General features: G+C 43.6%; 1 protein-coding gene across 1 annotated transcript; it reads left to right on the top strand.

Moving 5' to 3' along the window:
• The first annotated feature begins 971 nt into the window (after positions 1–971).
• CMAS (cytidine monophosphate N-acetylneuraminic acid synthetase) lies at positions 972–19,988 on the top strand. Its single transcript, XM_026709257.2, has 8 exons — positions 972–2,194; positions 4,659–4,801; positions 7,078–7,233; positions 7,869–8,002; positions 8,944–9,038; positions 10,970–11,141; positions 13,903–14,056; positions 15,146–19,988. Exons 1-8 carry the CDS (start codon positions 1,896–1,898, stop codon positions 15,349–15,351), a joined length of 1,359 nt encoding a protein of 452 aa, XP_026565042.2. The 5' UTR covers positions 972–1,895; the 3' UTR covers positions 15,352–19,988.
• The last annotated feature ends 2,578 nt before the right edge of the window (positions 19,989–22,566 follow it).

The raw sequence follows: 22,566 nt of genomic DNA, 5'->3' as shown, positions 1-22,566 counted from the left end.
CTTCCTGTTGACTGTCTAATTGTATGCCATCAAGTTGGTGTCAACTCTCAGCAACCACATAGGTGAAATGTCTATGGAGATTCTCAATCATCCAAGTCATGGTTGTTCCAAAGGTGCTTTTTCAAGAGGCAACTGGACTTTCTGGTGTTCTTTGAAGGTGTTTCGCTTCTCACCCCAAAAACGGATTTTGTAAACAGATTTCCAGAAAATTGCAGACTACAGGAACCATTTGTACTTCAGTTTGAGATGCAGACAATACAGACTCATCCCCAACAGCATTCGCCTGTGTTCAACAGTGAAGGGACACAGGCAGAAAACATCCTGCAGTCAAGGCGGCTTCACACCCATTTGCACTCAGGTGACCCTGAAGATACAGACAAACTTCCAAGGGGCCTCAAGAACTCTCTAAAAGAATGCAGATGACCAGTTGGCTGCAAGGAGTATAAATCCTTCCATTCCCCACCATCCAGTCAGAGCTGAAGAAGCTTCTTGGATTAGAAGCGAAATGTCTTCAAAGAAAAACCAGAAAGTCCAGTTGCCTCCTGGAAAAAAACACCTTTGGGACACGTAGATGAAACATCACAGATAGATTTTCTTCATGATCTGTCTCTAATTTGGTCTGTCAAATCTTCCAGTAATGCACCCTGGTCACCACTGTAACCAAATTTGTCCACTTGCTTCTGGTGGATTTCTCTTCTACTTTTCCCTGGATTATGGACTTCTTTGAGGACTGTATGGCTATCCTGGAAAGAAATTGATTTACAGTCTGCCATCAAGTCACTGCCAACTCTTAGTGATGACCACATACATAGATTCTTCTCTGTGATAATCTATTCTTAACCCGATTTTTCAGATCTTCCAACAGTTCTACCATTGTAACTGAGTCCATTCCCCCTTTGCTGTTGGTCATCCTCCTCTTCTTTTTCCTTCCACCTTTCGCAGCATTAAGATCTTTTTTCTAGAGAACTAGTCTTTGCATAATATATCTGAACTAGGTTAGTTTGAACCCAGTGAGGACTTTGGTAGCTTTTCTGAAATTACTGAGGACAGCCAAGAAAACAAAAGAAATGAAATGGATGGTCCATTTCTTTGTTTTCTGGACTGTCCTCAGTTATCTCTGCAATCCCTTCCAACACTCCAAAGCATTGATCCTCTTCCTATCCTGCTTCTTCAACAATCAACTTTCACTTCTCTTCTTACTTCACAAAACATTGCATGATTTGTTTTTGAGTTGCGGTGGAGCAGTGGTTAGAGTGCCATACTGCAGGTTATTTCTGCTGACTGCCGGCGGGCCGCAATTTGGCAGTTTGAATCTTACCAGGCTCAAGGTTGACTCAGCCTTCCATCCTTCCAAGTTTGGTAAAATGAGGACCCAGATTGTTGGGAGGCAATAGGCTGACTCTGTAAAACCGTTTAGAGACGGCTGTAAAGTGGTATGTAAGCCTAAGTGCTGTTGCTATTCTTCCAGCCCAAGATATCATCTACAGTTTTCTCCAGGCAAGGACAGTCTAAAATCCAACTTTTAGGTTCTGAAGGTTGGAAACGCCTCTGTGCCATTTCTCTCCTGGCTGAAGGGGATTCTTATCCTCCAGGCCATTCGACCAGGTGCTTTCCAACAGCCATCACACTCAGCCAGTACATGGGATTTGTAGTCCATCCCATTTCGAGAGGAACGGCCTCATGTCCAGCAGAGATCCCCTATAGAGTCATCCATCCATTGAACTACGTTTCCCGACATCCCACTGCAACGACCTTTGGCTTGGACTCCCATCGACCAATGAAACTATATTTCCCCGGGCAAGCGCAGAAACAGCGCCCTCTACCGCCTCAGAATCCTTGAAGCGGCGGGGAATGTTCCCCTCCGCGCCTAAAAACTCCACCTCCCGGCATTCCTCATGGCGGGCGTGCCAGGGCGGCTGCGCGAAGGGGGGGCGGGGCTTAAACGTGGCAGGGCGGTTTCTGTTCTTTCTGTCAGGCAAATCATGTCTGCGACAGTTGGGGATTCTCCTTCGCTCGCTGTCTCCTCTTCCCGGCCGTCGGGGGATGCCGACTTGGGGTCCCCTCACATAGCGGCGCTGGTCCTGGCTCGAGGCGGCAGCAAAGGGATCCCGCTAAAGAACATTAAGCTCCTGGCTGGCGTTCCGCTGATTGGTTGGGTATTGAGGGCAGCCCTCGACTCCGGCGTCTTCCAGAGGTCTGCGCATGCGCGAGTGTCAACGTTCTTTCTCCTCCCCCTCCTCCTTCCCCCCCTCCTTTTAATGAAACTACAGTTCTTTTGTCTGCAACAGAAACTTCAGGGTTGCGTTTGATTCCTTAAGGAATTTCATACAAATCATGATTTTTTTTAAAAAAAAAAACCCAACGCAGGACTTTATCATTATTAGAAAGCACGCTCTCTCAGAATCAAAAGATGAAAATCCATCAAGTTTTCAAATCTAGGATGGACTATGTGAAATATATTCTTGCAAAAGTTTCCAGCAAGGATAACATATGCTAAATACTGGAAAAATATGAATACTCTACCAGACGAGGTGGACAGTTAGGAAAATTTGGGACTGTGCTGAAATGGATAGATTAACTTTAAAAATTAAAGACAAAGGCGATTCAGAATGCTTTCGGGCATGACATAAATTCTGTGAATGGATAGAGAAAAGAGGTAGAAATTAGAACTTTTTTACTTTCAAGATTCCAAGGAATAAAAGTACATCTAACAGCATAAAATAGAATAGAATAGAATTCTTTATTGATTTACTTAGAGAAAGTAAGATTATGAAGGTTAATATTATATATAGTGAAAGTAAAGAGGTAGATAAATATAAATGTAGTAATTGATAAAAAAAAATGTAACTTAATGTAAAAAAACCTAGATCAATTATTTTGGTTATTCTATTGGCACAGTTATTATACCATTACTATTGCTATAAGTTTGTATGTTGAGATTTATTGCCAACATAGATTGGGTTGGGTTTTATTTGTAAATAATGCTTTGCCAATGAACTGTTATTCAAAAACATTTATGAATGTTTATGAATGTTAGTCAAAAATGTTCATGAATAAAAATTTATAAAAATAAATTTAAAAAAAATTTTTTGTTTAAAAATGGCAACCAATTCAAATGTTGAATGAAATTTTTATAAATTGGGAGGCTTAACTTTTGGTACATCCTTTATATGCTTTGTAGGTAGTCCTTGTCTTATGATCACAATTGAGCCCAAATTTTCTGCTGTTAAGTAAGACAGTTGTGATGTGATTTTGCTCCGTTTTATGACTTTTTGCCACCGTTGTTAAGTGAATCACGCGGTCATGAAGTGAATCTGGCTTTCCCCACTGACTTGACTTTGCAGGAAGGTTAAAATCTGGGAAGGTTACTAATGGTGACCACATGTTTCAAAGCCAATTATCAAGTTGTCCAAAATTTTGATCATGTGACAGTGGAGATGCGGCAACAGTCACAAGTGTGAAAAATTTTAATCAGAAAGAGCTGGAAGGGACCTTGGAGGTCTTCTAGTCCAGCCCCCTGCTTAAGCAGGAGATCTTGCACCGTTTCAAACAAATGACCGACCAGTCTCTTCTTAAAAGCCTCCAGTGATGGAGCATCCATGGCTTCTGGAGGCAAGCTGGGTGACTGTAAGTTACTTTTTTCAGTGCCATTGTCATTTGAACTGGTCACTAAATGAATAGTTATAAGTCAAGGACTACCGGTATTGTTATTTAATTAAATATACCGTATGGGCTGTCCAACACCAGTTTATTAAATTTACTTGTTGAAAGAAATACTTGCAAGTTTGCACCTTCTATTTAATTTAAGAGAATATTCAGTTTATTATAAGAGCCCTGGTTACAATGCAGTATTTTAGGCTAATTCTACCGACTGTCAGCAGTTCGATCCTGACCGGCTCAAGGTTGACACAGCCTTCCATCCTTCTGAAGCCGTTAAAACAAGGACTCAGACTGTTGGCGGCAATAGGCTGACTCTGTAAACCAGCTTAGAGAGGGCTGTAAAGCACTATGAAGCAGTATATAAGTCTAAGCGCTTGTGCCATTGCTATTTCAGAGGGGGAGTTTTGATAGGGAATAGAAACTAAACCATATGTTTTCAGATATTTTTCTCCGAGGTAGCTAGAAGTATCTACCTATTATAATTCCTTGGAGAGGACTTCAGGGCAAAACAGAAAATTATGGCTGTGCAGTATTTGGTATAAAAGGGTAAAAGGTATTTCAAAGCATATGTTGGCATAAAGATAGGATCATTCTGTCCACCTTAAATTAAAACGTGCCCTTTTCTGGAATCCACAGCACTAACTATGCTTTGAAGAGAAAACAATTCAGCAGCCTTACACCTTTGCAGAAGGTGCTAGATGTATGCTCTAATATCCTCCAATGACCCTTTTTTGCTTCCAAATCAGGAAGCACAATTTTTCTGTTTTTGCAAATGTGATATACCCATTTTACACATTTGAAAATTGAGGCCAAACCCTAGTGATTTTCCTAAAAGTCTTTGGTCGAAGAGAACGGTTTACTATTCACTTTTTCCAAAAGATTTAATGGCGGGGGAGGGATACGAGATAAAGAATTGACTCATATCTCAATGCTTGTCATGTTGTACCACAACTTCCCTAACGGACAACAATGTCGCTGCTCCCTTTGTCTACCCACAGTGTGTGGATTTCCACGGATCACGATGAAATTGAGAAAATTGCCAAGCAGTTTGGAGCTCAGGTTCATCGGAGGAGCTCTGAAGTATCTAAAGATTCTTCGACTTCTTTGGACACCATTAGGGAGTTTCTCCAATATCACGAGGGTATGTTGGTATTCACAAACTCTGTGTGTGTGTGGTTTTTTTTTAAAGTATTGCTTTGGGAGATCTTTCAGCTGTCGTTCTCTGGATTTGAATGCAGGTATGTCTAGTTTAATGAAAAGAAGGACCAGGGGTGATATAATAGCAATATTCCAATATCTAAAGTGGGGGTCATCCTATTTTCCAGGGCAAGATAAGATAAGATGAGATAACTTTATTGTCATTTTTTTTTTTACTGCAAGCACACTGGCCCACATTAAAAATGAAATTATGTTGCCTGCTCTCAAGAGAAAGTGTATATCTACCCAAACAAAATATACACATGCTCTATACCAGGGGTGTCAAACTAAAGGCCTGTGGGCTGAATCTGGCCCGCAAGATGCTTAAATTCAGCCTGCTGGGCTAGCCTGGAAACAGCAATGGACCAGCGCATGGTGCCTCTGACAGCCAAAACAGGCACAGTGAGCTATGCATGGCCCCCTCGCCCCCCCGTTTTCAGCCTGGGTTTCATTTTTCAGCCAAAATGGGGCGCAGGGGAGCATGTGCCCACAGAGAAGTACAATGCTGATCCGACCCTTGAAGAAGTCCAGTTTGACGCCCCTGCTCTATACATATATTAATATATACTTGCAGCACGCATGTATATATCTTATATATCTATCTATATAAAAGCGAAATACCACCCACACATCATCACAAAATCTCCAGAACCGTAAAGCCTACAAACTTAAAACTTGGCACGTATGTTCCTCTTGGCTTCTAGGTGCTCACTAAGAAAGGATTTTTCGAAATGACCACCAGTATTTCATATATTGTTATCAACACGCTCTAAGGAGTTCTACTCCCCCTTCCCATCTGAAAAGAAATCTGTTCCAAATGCAAAACACAAGCAGAGGAGAGGAATTTCAGTTTCAGTTTTAGTTTCACAGCACCAAACACCTTTAGTACACCTTTGAGCTAAGCCACGCCCAGGCTCCTTGCTGTCTCCTCCTTGCTCGCACAGCAAATACCGTTTCAGTTTCCAAACAGCCCTCAACTCTCACACACTAACAGAACACTAGCCAGGTGAATACCAATGGATGCTGGTAGGCAGAGGCAGAATTTCCCTTATTCCCTTATTTTCCTCCCCAAAAACTAAGCCCGACCAGATAGTTTTGTAGCAAATCACGGGTATCGAGCTGATATATTCATCGCTGTCCATTTTGAATACATAGTGGAAAGGGGAAACTTGAGAATTCACAAGGTTGATGCTATATGGAACAAAAGTGTGACTGAATCTAGATGTTCTGCAGGACAAGAGACAATAGATGGAAACTAATCAAGGAGAGTAGCCAACAAGAACTAAGGAGAAATTTCCTGACAGCGTGAACAATTAACCAGTAGAAAGATTTGCCTTCAGAAGTTGTGGGTGCTCCAACACGGGAGGTTTTTAAGAAGAGTCTGGATAGCCATTTGTCTGGAATGGTAAAGGGTCTCCTGCTTGCGCAGGGAGTTGTGCTAGAAAACCTCCAAGGTGCCTTCCAACTCTGTGATTCACTTAACAACTGTGGCAAGAAAGGCCATAAAATGAGGCAAAACTCACTTAACCAATGTCTCACTTAACAATTAAAAGTTTAGGTTCCGTTGTGGTCTTATGTCGAGAACTACCTGTAGCTTGAGCCAAATTATGATGTCCCAGGGTGGGATACAAAATAAACACAGTCACAAAAAAACAGGTGAAGCCCCTTTTATTCCTTCGCTTTGCTTCCAAGCTTCAAATATCTTTGACTGGAGACAAAAAAAACCTCCCACGCAAGCAGTTACAAGAAGGAGGAAATGCAACAAAAAACAACACAAACCAGGCAAGATAAGGGCTGGAGGACGTCCACAAATATCAGAACACACACTGGGAAGAACGCCAAACTCGGGAACAATAAACTAGAGATATTTCCACGTTTTGTTTCCAGCACTGGCCTGTATGCATGTCCGTCCTCTTATCTAATTGTCACAGCTGCAGCCCATGAAGAGGATCAAGGCCCTCTCCTCCCCCGTAGACCACGTCTCTCCCTTATCTCCTCCCTGCGTGCCCTAGGATGGAGAGGGGATGGGCCTGGGTCCTCCTCTGACTGCCCAGCCGGCCTCTGCCCTTCTCCAGCCTCCTCCACAACCTCCGGGGCCACACTTCCACTCCCTGTCGGCTGTTCCTCCTCTCCCTCAGAGTCAGTCTCCACCAGGGGCATGACATAAACTTCAGCCTAGAAGCTCCTTATCTCCTCTGTATCTTTCTCTCGTTTCTCCAGAGGTTGATGTTGTAGGGAACATTCAAGCAACTTCCCCTTGCCTGCATCCCACCGACCTGGTCAAAGTGGTCAGAATGATCTGTGAGGATGGCTTTGATTCGGTCTTTTCAGTCGTGCGGCGGCACCAGTTCAGATGGAGTGAAATTAAAAAAGGAGGTAAGGGAGGGGCATCTTTCGGACTGGATATTATTGCTTATCAAAACTTCAGATAGATATCTATTCGCATCAGCCATCTATCGTCGTCAAATAAGCTGGCTATCAGGACTCTGACGCGCACCCCGTTTCAAATCAGAAGTCTCTAGCCACATCTCTCAGAGTAAAAAAGATTGATTTATTAGGAGTTAACATGTCGGCGTTTCACAGTTGCAGCCGACTCTGAGCCACATCATTCATTTCACCCTTGACCCTGACCTTCCCCCCCACCCCCTGGATGTATATTCTCCAATGAGACACATCCATAGCCAAGAGTCATCAATCATGCTCTCTAGTAATAATCTTGCGTGCCAGAAGCTTCGGTTGCCCAAGCGATTATCTGAAGCATTTAAGGAATGCACTGCTTTCCCGCACTCTCTTTCTGCTGGCAACTAAAAAGACCAAAGAAGTATTTATTACTTGACACTGAGGAACTCTGGGAGTTGAAGTCCACAAGTCTTAAAGCTGCTCAGGTTGGAGACCTCTGCGCTAAACTACAGTTATGTATGTATGTGAGAGAGTGAGCAGGACAGCACAATTAAAATTCCAGTGACACCAAATCCATTTTTCTCCCCCTGCTCCCTCGTTGTTTTTAACAGTCTGCGAAGCAACCGTCCCGCAAAATCTGAATCCTGCCAAGCGTCCTCGGCGACAGGACTGGGATGGGGAACTTTATGAAAATGGATCGTTTTACTTTGCCAAGAGGGCCTTAATTGAAAAGGGATATTTGCAGGTGGGTGCACCATTCCTATTGGCCCTTCCTTTGCCACAGCCCTTCTGAACTGGATTTCCGAAGAAGTTACTCCACCTCTTTCAGTGCTAACCTTTTAGTAGCCCCAATTTAGGAACTAGCTGAATGGTTTTTTGCTCAATTTTGTTTCTTAAAGTCTTCCCATAAGGGGTGGTTTTGACCTGAAAAGTCAGGTTGTTTCACAGTCCTAGTTGTAGCATGATACAACTATGCCGCCTAAAACATTGGTAAATCCACCCCAGCTGAAAGGCCATAGTAGGTAGGATTTATAGTTTTATTTTTTCCCAAAACAGACTTTCCTATTTACTATTTTTTATGCAGAACACAGCTGGTATAAATTATGCTATCTTTTTATCATTCCACCCAGAGTGTTAGGGAGGGGAATATAAGAGGTAGTTAATTTATTGTTTCTTAAGTAGACCCAAAATATCAGAGAAGAATGTAGAGAGGATGGATGGATGGGGAAGGGAAGGGAAGGGGAAGGAAGGAAGGAAGGAAGGAAGGAAGGAAGGAAGGAAGAAAGGAAGGAAGGAAGGAAGGAAGGAAGGACTAACATAACTATCAACATCTAGATAAGAAGTCCTGATTATCTTTTTCATTCTTACTGCAGTGAATCCTAATCACGTTAAATCCAAGATCATATATAAGGAAGAAAACATAATAAGGAAGTAGTTGAACTAGACCAATCATAGTGAGTTGTTTAAAATATTGTGTGAATAATTCTTTCCCACTCTTCTTTAAACTGGATTTATTGGTTTAATTATATTTTTCTTCATTGGAACTCCTCTAACCTTTTGGGCTCCAGAGACTCTTGTCTGCAGACATGTACATAACCCCTGTGGAAATCTTGTCCAGTGTTCAGGATTTGCCACACATCCGGTGTGGGCAAGATTGACTGACCCATGCTTTCCTTTTTGATTTAGGGTGGGAAAATGGCATACTACGAAATGCGAGCTGAGCATAGCGTGGACATAGATGTGGATATAGATTGGCCTATCGCGGAGCAACGGGTCTTAAGGTAAGCACAAAACCTGGTTTTCTTGGGTGTTTGGATTGAGATATTGAAGATTTAATAGCTGACCAACTGTTGTAAGGCTGCTGTAAATGCTGATGCAATGAGAATCAGTAGGGTATTGCCACTTTAAGACTGAGGTTGGGTCATCAGGGTTATTGCCACTTTGAAGAAGCTGTATATACAAGGGCGGCCATGAGAAGGCGTATCTCTCTCTCTCCTCATGTTCTATCTCCATTGTAGTTCTCTGTGCAGAGTAATGAGGTCTGATTGCTTGCCTGGTATGTGCCTAACACATGTATATATGTATATAGCTGTCTTGTATATAAACCACTGTTAAAAGACAAAGCCTCTGTGTGCTGTGTTGTGCTCCTGGGTTGTCTCACAATAGTAGTCACGCTGCAAACGCTGACAGTTTACAGTGATGTTCTCCTCCTTTGAGAAATCTTGTAGGGCTGGGGTGTACCATCAGCAGATACCCTTGTGGAGTCCTTGGTGCTTGCTTGAGCTTGGTTGTTTCCTTGTAGACGTTTTATTACCCAACTAGGTAATGTCATCCGTGTTTGAAGGGAGTACAGTTAAACTAACTTGTAGAACTGATACAGTTACTTAGTTGGGTAATGAAACGTCTGCAAGCTCAGAGAAAGCACCAAGGACCCCTCATTTCAATCTAGAGTTACAAATGTTCTCTTCTCTAGGTACCCTTGTTCCAGAACAGGTCCATATAAGTTGAAGAGCGGGGTGTATCTTGCAATTAAATATTAGTCTTACTTTATTTGGCAAGATTTCTGCTCTTCAAAGAGCTCAAAGCAGAGGTGGGTATTCAGCAGGTTCTGGCCAGTTCCGGAGAACCAGTAGCGGAAATTTTGAGTCGTTCGGAGAACCGGCAAATATCACCTCTGACTGGCCCCACCCCCATCTATTCTCTGCCTCCCAAGTCCCAGCTGGTCGCCTGGGTCTTCTTTGGTTGCCCTGCCCAGGAGAAGAGAGCTGGAAAGCAGGTTAGTGGGATGGGGAAGGAATGGGGATTTTCTACTATCCTTCCCTTGCCGCACCAACCAAACCACACCCACCAATGCCCACTGAACAGGTAGTAAAAAATTTTTTGAATCCCACCACTGAAGCAATGTACATATCTGTCCTCCAAGATTACCTTCACAATAAGCAACCTTGTCAGGCAGCGAGAAGGACTGATCCAAGGACATCCCAGTGAGATTTCCTGTTTGAGGGTGGGCTAGAAACTTTGAGTCTCTCTCTCTCTGATCTTAGCAACCTATGTGAATCGTACGCACCCAGATGCAGAAAAAACTAGTAGGCTGCAGAAATTTCCTGACAGTTAGAACAATCCATCAGTGGAGCAACTTCCCTCTAGAGGTCGCGGGTGCTCCAACACCGGAGTTTTTTTTAAGAAGAGATCGAAATAGCAGAATCGTATAGGGTTTCCTGCATGAGCAGGGGGTTGGACTAGATGACCTCCAAGATCCCTTCCAACTCTGTTATTCTGTTCTCTCCTCCAGAGGAACTCTCGGGGTGGGTTTCCAAACTTTTTCTTAGTGGTTCTAGGAGAAAGCAGTGAAAGCACACACGCTATGTCAACACTGGTGAGCTGAGCTGTTTCTTAGCTCAGCTGAGGCGCAGCAATCCACTCTGCCTTGCGAATCAGCTGAGCTAAAAAATGAGGTAATATAGCAGAGGTAACAGCAGGGGTGGGTGGGCTGGGCCAAACAGAGGTGGTATTTGGTGGCTCTCTGAACTGCTCAATATTTCCGCTACCGATACACCAGAACCGATCCGAACCGGCTGAATACCACCTCTGAGAACTATGCTTTTTTTTTTTCTTCCTCTTGATCTTCCAGCCTTCCTCTTGTCCCTAGATTGCAACATAAGTAAACTGGTTCCCTCCCTTCTTTTTCCATGCTTGTAAACCATATTTCCAGATATGGCTACTTTGGGAAAGACACCTTAAAGGAAGTGAAGCTTCTGGTTTGTACCATTGACGGATGCCTCACCACCGGCCACATCTACATCTCGGAAGACGGAAAAGAGATGGTTTCCTATGATGTCAGAGACGCTGTTGGAATCAGTCAGCTTCAGAAAAGAGGCGTCGAGGTACATCTTAAGTCTTGTCTATCAGGGTAGGGATGTCGCAAAATTTCTTTGCCTTTTATTGGAAAGTTTAGTTTACTTGATTGTCATTGCACCTCATACAACGAAATTAAATACCATCTTCAGTGTACATTATGATTGAAAATAAACACGAACAGAAATCCTTCACACTCCACACATTGAACCAAAAAACCCCGACACCGCACCAATACTGCACTATACAGCAGAATTCAAAAGAACTACTGCCCTGGGATAGAAGCTGTTTTTCAGCCTATTTGTCCTTGTTTTTATTATTCTGTACCGTCCTGCCAGATGGTAATAGTTCAAAAAAAAAAGAGGGGTGCCCAGGATGAGATGGATCTTTGAAAATGTTTTGGACTTTCTTAAGGCAGCGGGAGCTATAAAGCTCTTCCAAAGAGGGGAGAGGGCAACCCATGATCCTCTGGGCAATGATGTTAACCCTCTGGAGCGCTGTCCTATCTGCCACTGTGCAATTGGCAAACCATACAGAGGTGCAGTAAGTTAAGATACTCTCTATGGTGCAGTGGTAGAAGGTCACCAGCAGTTTTTCATTCAGTTGTTGTTTTCTGAGAAGTCTCAGGTAGTATAATCTCTGCTGGGCCCTTTTGACCAGGGCTGCAATGTGGGCACCCCAGGTCAGGTCCTCTTTTAGGGTAACAGCCAGAAACTTAAAACTGGCCACTTGCTCCACTCAGTCTCCGTTGCTAAGCAAGGGCTGGATGTCTGATCTGTTCCTTTTATATGTCTGATGTTCCTTCTAAGGAGGTAGACTTTTAGTTTTCACGGGGGAGGCCAAGATGTCAAAACTTGTACCCATTGCTCGAGAGTATGGAGACATCATAAAGACTCTGAGAGGAAGGGACTTAGCAAAGTTATGTGATTGTTTGTTTGACTGACTTCTACAGCCGCCCATCTTAGCAAATAACTCTGGGCAGCTCACAATTCAAGACATACATTACAATTGAAATTTTTTTTTTAAATAAAGTTTTATTTGAGTTTTCACACATACAAAATAAAAGTAAAACATCTTTTTTGAAAATAGCATGGTCCCGGGTTGAACTTCTTTATAGACACAAAACTCAATTTCATGCTCCTTTTTGTGTTCTATTCCATATCTTATATTATTCTACATTTTCTATATAGTTTTTCCCCTCTTTTAATTTTCTCTATTTTATTTTGATTATCTCATCTTTTCTCTCCTTTCCTGTTTTCAAAAGCTTTTGATTATCCAGAAATCTTTATTATCCCTTTGACTTTTTATTTTCAGCATTAAATGCCTATTAATGTCAAAGTGGATTTTTTTCCAAATTTTTGCTTAAGTCTCTTAGCTGTCAGTATAGGAAAAGGAGAAAAAAACCCAAATCTTTTCCCTTTTCTCTCTCCTTCGCAGTTTGAAAATCTTCTTAGGGAACAATGTTATTGTTTTTTTTTTTAAATAGTTTCAATTCCAGGGTACCTTATTTGTTGCTTTTGCTGTTTGACCCAGTCAACCAAAACTTTCTCTTCTTATCTTCCTCCTGCACATTCTTTTCCGGTCGAGTTCTTCTTTGTGGTGGCCATTTCTGACCACCACTACAACCGCCTTCGGGAAAGGGAGTAATGGCCAGCTGGGGAGGAGAGATGCGGCTCTCCTCAACCCTGCAGGCAGTCTCCTCCTTCTTCACCACCTTTACAGGGTGGCTTAACCCCAAAACCAGCCAGCTCAGGACACTCCAGCGGCGAGCATGGATCGAAGCCTCGCAGAGACGAGGTTTCGGTCTGTCGCTGAAGACGCTCAAACCGGAAGTTGACAATTGAAATCTTTAAAATGTTTTAAAACAGAAGAATAAAAACCATGAAAGCACTAAAAACCACCATGAAAATGTGCAATTCGAGACCTCTGGCCTGTTAACAATAAAGCCAGGAGGTGGAATCCTTGGTTCGTATAACTCCCCAGACTCTGGAGCATAGCCAGGTCTTCAAAGCTTTATGGAAGGATAACGGGGTTAGATCTGGGGTTTATTGTCCTAGTTGTCAATCTTTCCTGAGTCTGCAGGTTGACGTTCGGGGCTCAGGATTCTGGACAGCCTCCGGTTTCCGGGGAGGGGGTTAAAGATTTAGAGATTGAGGTTAACGTCAGCATTCCAACTAACCAACTCCAAACCAATAAACTCCGAGACCATCAATTCCTTGAAGTTCCATTTTATTAGAGTTGTCGTCATATTGGCACAATCTGAGAGTTCTGGATTTTCCCTTCCCCCAGAGAAATTCAAAGATCCATCCCCTGCACCCATCAGTCCATCACATGGCCCAAACAAACCTTCGTTCCAACTGGAGACATCCTCCCAGTCCTTCCCCTCCAGGTGCAGGGTAACATGTCCTTGACTCTCTGAGAAAGAATGTTGTTGTGTCTGATCTTCTACCTCACTATGAAATCCCTCCTCCCAAATTCCCCGACACTGAATGTGGCAGCCTCGAAGCTTCAAGTAAAAAAATGGCTTCTAAGGCTGACACCAGTTAAGTGTCTTTCCCATCCGGGGTAGCAGAGAGAAAAGAGATCATATGATTTAAACACCTCTGACATTCTTGCAGTGTCAAAGGTGCTTTAATACCCACGATGTTTTGCTTGACACTGATGACGTTACCTAGTTTAGTAATGAAACATCTGCAAGAAAACGACCAAGCTCAGAGAGCACCAGGGACCCCACATTTCAAACTCCAAAAGTTCTCCTCTGTCAGCACTAACAGCCTTTCATTTGTCCAGGTGCATCTGATCTCTGAGAGAGACTGTTCCACCAAGGGGCTCTTCACCTCGAAGCTGGGCTGCACCGTGGAAGTCGGGGTGATAGACAAGCTGGGCGTCGTGGAGAAATGGCGGAAGGCCATGGGGTTGTGCTGGAAAGAGGTGGCATACTTAGGTGAGGCCCTTTCCGAACACTGTTGCTGATTTCATTGAATGCTGGAAGTTTCTGAAAAAGTTGGCTTCCTCTGCGAACAAGGTTTCCACTTTTCTACTTTATGCTTCAGCTGTTTTATTATTTCCCCAGGGCCATGAGGTGGCACGTAGAGCCATTTGTGCGGGCACGTGAGCCCCTGCCACTTACTGGCACTGTGCATGTACGCTTCTCCCAGCTGATTTGAGGCCCATTTGAGGCCGTTTTCGGCCTCCCGGAGGCTCAAGGGAAGCCTCTGCAGCCTTGGGAGGCTGAAAAATGGGCCTTCCAGAAATACCGGAAGTGCTGAAACAAGCCCCGAGTCTCCAGAGGCTTTCCTTGAGCCTCCGGGAGGGAGAAAATGGCCTCCCTTGGGCTCCAGAGGCTCTCCGGAGGCTGAAAACGGGCACTTCCGGTATTTCCCGAAAGCCCATTTTTCAGCCTGCCAAGGCTTTACAGGCTTTCCTCAAGCCTCCGGGAGGCCTCAAATGGGCCAAAAATCAGCTGGGAGGCGTGCACATGCGCAATGCAGGCAAGGGGGGTGAGGCGGGGTTTTGAGTGCGCATGCGCAGGGGGGCAGGGTGCATTGCATTGTGGGTGCCTGCGTGCGCTTTCAGCACACCACAACAAAAAGGTTCGCCATCACTGCCCCAGGGGATGGTTTTTTGAGCTTCTTTCAATTATAGCAGTAAAAAAGGGAACAGGTAGTCCTCGACTTACAACCACAAATTGAGCACCAAAATGTTGGTGGTTAAGTCAGGCATTGGTTAAGTGAGTTTTTCCCTATTTTGCAAGTTTTCCTGCCACAGTTGTTAAGTGAATTACTGCAGTTGATAAGCTAGTCACCCGGTTGTTAAGTGAACCTGACTTCCCCATTGACTTCGCTTGTCAAAAGGTTGGAGTCCTTAAAGAGAGTCCCATCCTCACCGGTATGATCGAGAACAGCAAGTCCATTTTTTTACCTCTAACAAAACACCTCTAACAAAATTTAACCGATTAAGAACCATTTTAAAAGCCCGCGATCGTTCACCGAAGATGCTTTTCCCTGCCCCCCTTCCCCCCGGTCACCCACAGGAAACGAAGACTCGGATGTGGAGTGCCTGAAAAAAGCCAGCATGAGCGCCGTCCCTGCAGATGCTTGTCCGGCTGCGCAGAAAGCGGCGAGCTACATTTGCAGGTCCAGTGGTGGCCGCGGGGCTGTTCGCGAGTTCGCCGAGCACATCCTCCTTTTGATGGAAAAGGTGAATTCGGCTGGAAAAAATTTGGGCCGACCAAGCTAGGGAGTCGCCTCCGAGCAGCGTCGCCTCTGGGAGAGATGGAATTCTGCTTCGTTGATTTTGCTGGGGGTGTCTTTCCTCTGCTTGGCTTTTGACATTTCCAAGATTTCCAAAAAAGGACCCGGATGAGAATCTTCAAAATATCTGCTTTATTATTGTTATTATTATTGCACTGTGGTGAAATCGTTACTGAATTGATGCAGACCCAGGGTGGCAGGAAAACCCAATAAATCCAAAGACATGCTAATGTCATATGTGTCTATGGAGGTTCTCGGTCATCCTTGACATGGTTGTCCCAAGAGACAACCGGACTTTCTTGGTTTTTCTTTTGAAGACGTTTCGCTTCTCACCCAAGAAGCTTCTTCAGCTCTGACTGGATGGTGGAGAATGGAAGGATTTATGTTCCTTGCAGACAGCTGGTCATTTGCATCCTTTTAGAGGGTCGTTGAGGCCACTTGGAGGTTTATCGGTGTCCTCAAGGTCACTTGAGTAATGCAAATGGGTATGAAGCCTTCTTGGAAGTGGTTGAAAGGACTGTGTTGTAGAGTGGAGATAGATGATGTTGACTCCTTTCCCTCTGTTGAGAGAAAGCTCTTCAGTTTCGACATAGATGGCCTATTTGGCCCCTCTTTCAAACCAGGGAGGATCCTTCCGTCCCCCACCATCCAGTCAGAGCTGAAGAAGCTTCTTGGATGAGAAGCAAAACATCTTCCAAAAAAAAAAAAAATGCCAAAAACTCCAGTTGCCTCTGGAAAAAATATTCCCGGACTCATTTCCTAGAAGGCTTAAAATGTTTATAGCCTTATTCCCTGAGATTTTTATTTTATTTCATTTTAGGTTGTTTGTTGGCCTGTTTGTTTTTGTAGCCTGATTATTTCGGCAAAAATAACTTGGCTAAAAATAGAAGCCGTAGGAAAAAATGCTTGGTTTTTATTTTTTTTTATTTTTTTTACTCTGGCTACAGTGCCATGCCATTATATAAGGAATTGATGACTGTGTATGGACATCAAATGGAACTTAATATTTTGCCAGAGGGTGTTTTCAAAGTCCTGAAGCCTCCTGACAAGTAGGAATGTACATTCTTGATTTTATGTTCAAGATGTGTTTCTCCGTAGCAAGCTTTATTTTGTTGTTGACCTAGATTGGCTCCTCTAAGCCAACATTTTCCAATCTTGGCAACTTAAAAATATATGGACTTCAACTCCCAGAATTCCCCAGTCAGCCATGTTGAAGTCCAAGCGTCTTAAAATGGCTGAGATTGAGAAACGCTGCTCTTAAGCTAATCCTGTCACGTGTTTAATCGAGGGGCATCAACTTTGGGGGCGTCTGAAGTTGCAAATAATATTTGGGATGGAGCTCCAGCCAAAACTACACAGCTAGATGATGAGTCAACTGCTTTCCTGTACTGAACATTTCCCGGCTTTCCACGCCGCTATATGTAGAAAATTTTCCACTTCCCAGAACAACATGTCACATGGTCCAATCTAGGATGTGAAAGGAGGAACGAAGTTGCCAGGGGAATTTGTTTCACATCCTGGTTGGACCATGTGACATATTATTTTGGGAAGCGGAAAATTTTCTACGTATAGCGGCGTGGAGATCCGGGAAACTTTCAGTACCGGGAAACTTTCCGCCAGTGAGGGCCAGGACGGTGTATCTAAATAAAACTGTTCTTTGAGAGTCAGAAATGTCTCAGAGTTGGTTTTATGCTGGATGCATTTATTGGAACTTGGCACCATCCTTTTTTGACCTCTGCCCTAGATAGCGATCTGGTGTGATCCCGTTTTTGTAGGTCCGATTTTTTGCTTCTGGCACATTTCTGTTCTTTTGAGAGCAGCCATTTGACAATGAAGGAACCGTCTTTTAGGAAATTTTAAAAAAGCACTTACTGAGAGATGGAAATTGGGTATTTTTCTTTCACTTGCTAGTTCAGAATCGAGGGTAGGAGGGTCCAGTAAGATTGGCAGGAGAACATTCTCTTCTTCAGTCCAAACTTGTAGCGCCCAAAGTGTGCGTATTCTGACAATGCAAAAGAACCCTTGTCTTTGCTTCTGGAAAAGATACTTCCAGTACAGGGAATTCTCGACTTATAACCATTTGTTTAGTGACTGTTCAACGTAACAACAGCACTGAACAAAGAAACTTACAGCCATTTTCCACTTAATTGCAAGCAACCCATAGGGTCACGTGATCAAAATCTGACCGCTTGCCCACCGACTCATCTCTGTGACGGTTGCAATGTCCCAGAGTTCATGGGATCACCTTTTTGTGACCTTCCTTCTGGCAAGCAAAGTCAACCTGGAAGCCAGATTCATTTAACAACCGTGTTGCTAAATTAACAAGTGGCAGTGTTCACAACTTGACAGCTGGCAGCAAGAAAGGTCATAAAACGGGGCAAAATTCATTTAACAACTGTCTTGCTTAGGGGTCAATTGGGGTCAATGCACAATTGAATCCAACTGAGTGGCCTGGATTTATCTCACAGGCTAAGACATATCACCAAATCAAAGCAGACAAAAACTTTGTGTGTTGCATATAAATGTACCTGTTAGTTCTTTAACTTTTAAGGAGTTTGGATCATCTCATCCGCTATTGCAATTATTTATTTCATTATTAGGCTGCAGATTATTTTCTGACTAAACTGATGACCTAAAACAAAGTTTCCTGAGTCAGTTGTAGATCAGATAATCTGCTGGTATTTACAGGTGGTGAATGTTGTTGTTTTTTTAATCCTAGGATTCTAATGGTTGTGTTTTTGATTATTATTTTTTAAATGTGATGAAGATTGATTGTGATTCCTTTGTTGTGGTGGTTGTTGTTGTTGTTGTTTATTTTTCAGTGGGCTTAGGGGCTTTACCCCGAAAGCTCAGAAGAGAAGGATAGATAGATGAGATTTTGGATAAATATTTTTTTTTTCCAGTCATGCTTTTTAAAGTTTATTTTGTCTTGTTAGCCTTTTGGAGAAAGGCAACTGTCAGGCACAGGCAGCATCTACAGAGAAGGTCTGAAAAGTCACCATGACACCCTCTATGTTGTGATTTTTTGCTTTCCCTCAGTTCCACCCTCCTGTGGACGTCCCTGGCAGGAACTTTATGGGCTGCCTCTTCCTTCTTCCTTCTGTGAAGGAAGTTGAGAAGACTTTGATCTAGAAACCTTCTCCCTAGATCCATGAGGGAGAACCTATGCCACCAGTGCCGGAAGTGGCATACAGAGCCATCTTTCCAGGCACACCAGCTGTCCCCTGTTGCTCTTCTGGGTTCCAGCGCGCAGATGCATGCTGGCCAGCTGGTCTTCGTGCGTGCGGGAGCACCGGAAACCAGAAGAGCAGCTCCCCGGAGCGCATGTGCGCCAGCCAGCTGGTCTTTGCATACGCAGCAGTGCCGGAAACCGGAAAAGCAGCTCCCCAGAGTCCATGCAAGTGCCAGCCAGCTGGTCTTTGTACATGCATGCATGTTAGAAACTGGAAGACCAGGTGGCTGGCATGTATATGCATGCGCACTCCCGTTTTGGCACTCATTGCCGAAAAGGTTAGCCACCACTGCGTTAGATTTTTGTAGTTGTACCCAAGGAGAATTTTCATGCATAGAAAAAGGCCTTTGTATGCTGAAATACCATTCTCGGCAAAGTGATTTTGACTTTTGTGTTACCTTCCCACCGAAGTGATACCTATTTATCTACTCGCGCTTGCCTGCTTTCAGACTGCTAGATGGGCAAGCGCTGAGGCAAGAAACGGAAGTTCACCCCGTCTCGTATCACTCAAGTCTCGAAGCTTTCAAGCTGACAAGTTCAGCATCTTTAACCACAGAGCCCTTGCTGTAACATTTCACATCATGTCCTATTGTAAATACTGGCCAATTTAGTGGGTATGAATTATCTAGAGCTATGCGAATCGGATTACTCTTTCGGTAATTATGCTTCACCATGCAAATAAAATCTTCTCCTACTTTCCTTTCCCCCCCCCATAAGATCACCCTTTCTGTGACCTACTGTAAACCATGTTTGTTTGTTTTTAAAGCCACAATAGGCAAGGTTTCTATGACACTGAAGCAACACCAACCATCCACAATAGGATACGTGAATCCCAAATTTTTTGCTTTGAAACCATTTTGAAAATGTACTTTTGGCCAAATAATTTTCTCACCCATTTTTCACCCTTGTTTTATCTTTCACTTTAATATGCAAAATCAATTGCCTCTCCAAAAGAGATCTGGTGAACTCTGGACTGGGGAAAAAGAGCCAAATTGGTAATAATATATTAATGCTGGATGAAGGAATATCCCAATATGCTTGAATAGCTGGTATTTACATTAGAAGGATGAAAGAGAACTTTGAAATAAGATACACAGGACTCAAATCACCTGAAGACAGTTTTCGGGGGGAGAAAAATGGTCAAGAGATTGCCATTGGTTTATAAATACGAAATATAAATATATATATATAAAACATCAGACTATCAAATACCTCTTCTGCCAGATGCCGAGGTTCGGTGCATTTTCTGGGAACTACGAATAAAGGACTTCTGTTCCAATACTCTTTACTGATTTGTCTTGTTGATTATTTATAAGTGTGAATAAAATGTAATCAAATAGGCTTTATTTTTTTTAAGATTCAAGAATAAAAGAAAAACTTGGAAAACTGTATTGGTGCTCTTCTTTCTTTTCAATGGAAACCAATACCGCAAGATGAGTAACGGGGGATGAGTAATTTGTTGTGCGTTGCAGAGTCCTTGCGTGTGACAGATTCTGCTTCCATCTCAGCTTCCTATTTCTGATAATCCTCCAGTATTGAAATGTCCACCTTGACGGGAACCAATCCCATGTTTAAGGTTGTGTTCGCACAATAAGTTTAAGGGGGTGAGGGAAAACCAGGGTTAAGGGTGACAATGAATTATGTGTCTCAGAGTCACCTACACCCAGGCAATGGCACATTATTTAACTCCCAATAAATCCTTTTTGGAGTTTGGCTAGAGTCTCATGATTTAAATGGGGATAAGTGTTGGAATCCTGACAGAATGTTCCTCCAGGCCTTCCTGTCCTCTACCATCTTCCGGAGTCCATTTAAGCTCACGCCGACTGCTTCAGTGATTCCATCCAGCCACCTCATTCTCTGCCGTCCCCTTCTTTTGCCTTCAATCTTTATTTTATTTTATTTATTTATTTGACTTGTCAATTGTTTGCAAGATAAGTATAACTGTATACATAGTTATAAATACATGAAATGGGTACATATAAGAAAAATAAAAGAAACAATAGGACAGGGATGGTAGGTACGTTGGTGCGCTTATGCACGCCCCCTACAGGCCTCTTAGGAAAGAGGTGAGGTCAATAGTTAGACAGTCTAAGGTTAAAGTTTTTGGGGTTTGGGGAAGAAACTACAGAGTCAGGTAGAGTATTCCAGACATTGACCACTCTGTTGCTCTGTCAATCTTCAACAGCATTAGGCTCTTCTCCAGTGAGTCCTTCCTTTATTTATTTATGAGTCCTTCATCTACTTTAATGAGGGCTTTTTGGGTGGGGCGGGAGAGGACAAGCCCCCCAGTATGACTAGTGTTTGTGCCACAACCAGGAAAGTAAAAATAATGGAATGTGTTGCTTTGTCTTTTGTGTAGAATAATCCCATACATGCCCATCCATCTGTGTCTGAATAAGGGGGAAAAAAAAAACATAGGCCTGCCATTCTATTTGACTGCTAGATGGCGCTAAAAAGTAGCTTAAAGTTTTGTGAAGAAACAGAGCTGAGCCAGGTTTTGTGCAATTTTCATCATCTGCCCTTTAGCAGGCCCAGGTCATTCTTGACTTTAGTTTATCTGCAAGGAAAAAAAAAAAGCGTCGTCTGAGATTGATCATGGAGTCCTAATGGACAATCACTTAAATAGGAGCCAGCAGTGTGCTGCAACTGCCAAAAAAGCCGACGTGAGTGGCCTTATCAGAGGGATAGAACTGAGATCATGTGAAAGGTTAATACCATTTTAGAATCCCTGGGTAAGACCACGCTTGGAATATTGCATCCCGTTTTGGTCGTCATAATATTAAAAAGTTGTTGAGGCTCTAAAAATTGTCCAGAGAAGAGCAATAAAATTGATTAGGAGCAGGGGTGGGATTCAAAAATTTTAGCCACCGGTTCCCTGCCCGGTGGCTGGATGGGTGTGGCCATGGTGGATGTGGATTAGTTGGCCTCCTGCACTGTGGGGGTTGGGGCATTTTCACCCTCCCCGGGTTCTGGAGGCTTTCCTTGAGCCTCCAGGAGGGCAAAAATGGCTTCCCCCGGGCTCCGGAAGACCCCCAGAGGCTGGAAACAAGCCCATTTCCAGACTTCCGGAAATCCCAGGAGGCCCATTTTTCACCCTCCCTGGGCCCCGTGCGCCCCCTGCACTTACCTGGGATCCAAAACGGGCTGCAAGGAGACTCCTGGGGGGGCCAACTGGTCCTCGGAACTATTGGTTCACCGAACCTGACATTAAATTAACATCTGGTTCGTGCGAACCGGTCCGAACCAGCTGGTTAGGAAACTGGAGGCTGATATGAAGAATGGTTTCAGGAATGGGGCATGTCTAATTTAATGAAAAGAAGGAGTCGGGGTGACTCGGTAGCAATGTTCCAATATCTAAGGGGCTGCCACAAAGAAGAGGGGTGTGTTTAACCTATTCTCCAAAGCAAAGGATGGAAACTAACCAAGGAGGGGTCCAACTTAGGACTAAAGAGACATTTCCTGACAGTGAGAACTATCGGTCAGTGGAACGGCTTGTCTCCAGAAGTTACGGGTGCTCCAACACTGGAGACTTTAAAGAAGAGATTAGACAACCATTTGTCTGAATGATGTAGTATCTCCTGTCTGAGTGAGAGTTTCAACTAGAAGACCTCCAAGCAGGGGTGGGATTCAAATGTTTTAACAACCGGTTCTGTGGGCGTGGCTTAGTTGGTGGGTGTGGCTTGGTGGTCATGTGACTGGGTGGACACGGCTTGGTGGTCATGTGACTGGCTGGGCGTGGCCAACTCAACATCACTCGCATCGAGGCACGCATCTCCTCCCTTGGCCTCTTTGTGACTGTGGGGATGCTGCAACAGTCATAAGTGTGAAAAATGGTCATAAGTCACTTTTTTCAGTGCCATTGTAACTTTGAATGGTCACTGAACACAAGCAAAGTACCAGCAAAGGAGGGGGAAAAAACTCCAGAGAAGTTCCTGAGACAGGAAGTCTAGTCCTGCCAAGAATGTAATA

This window comes from Pseudonaja textilis, chromosome 5, assembly GCF_049901715.1.
Source record: "Pseudonaja textilis isolate UNSWEBS1 chromosome 5, rPseTex1.2, whole genome shotgun sequence".
Lineage (NCBI taxonomy): Eukaryota > Metazoa > Chordata > Lepidosauria > Squamata > Elapidae > Pseudonaja > Pseudonaja textilis.
The sequence above is the reverse complement of the archived record's forward strand: the minus strand, read 5'-3'. Positions and strand labels throughout refer to the sequence as shown.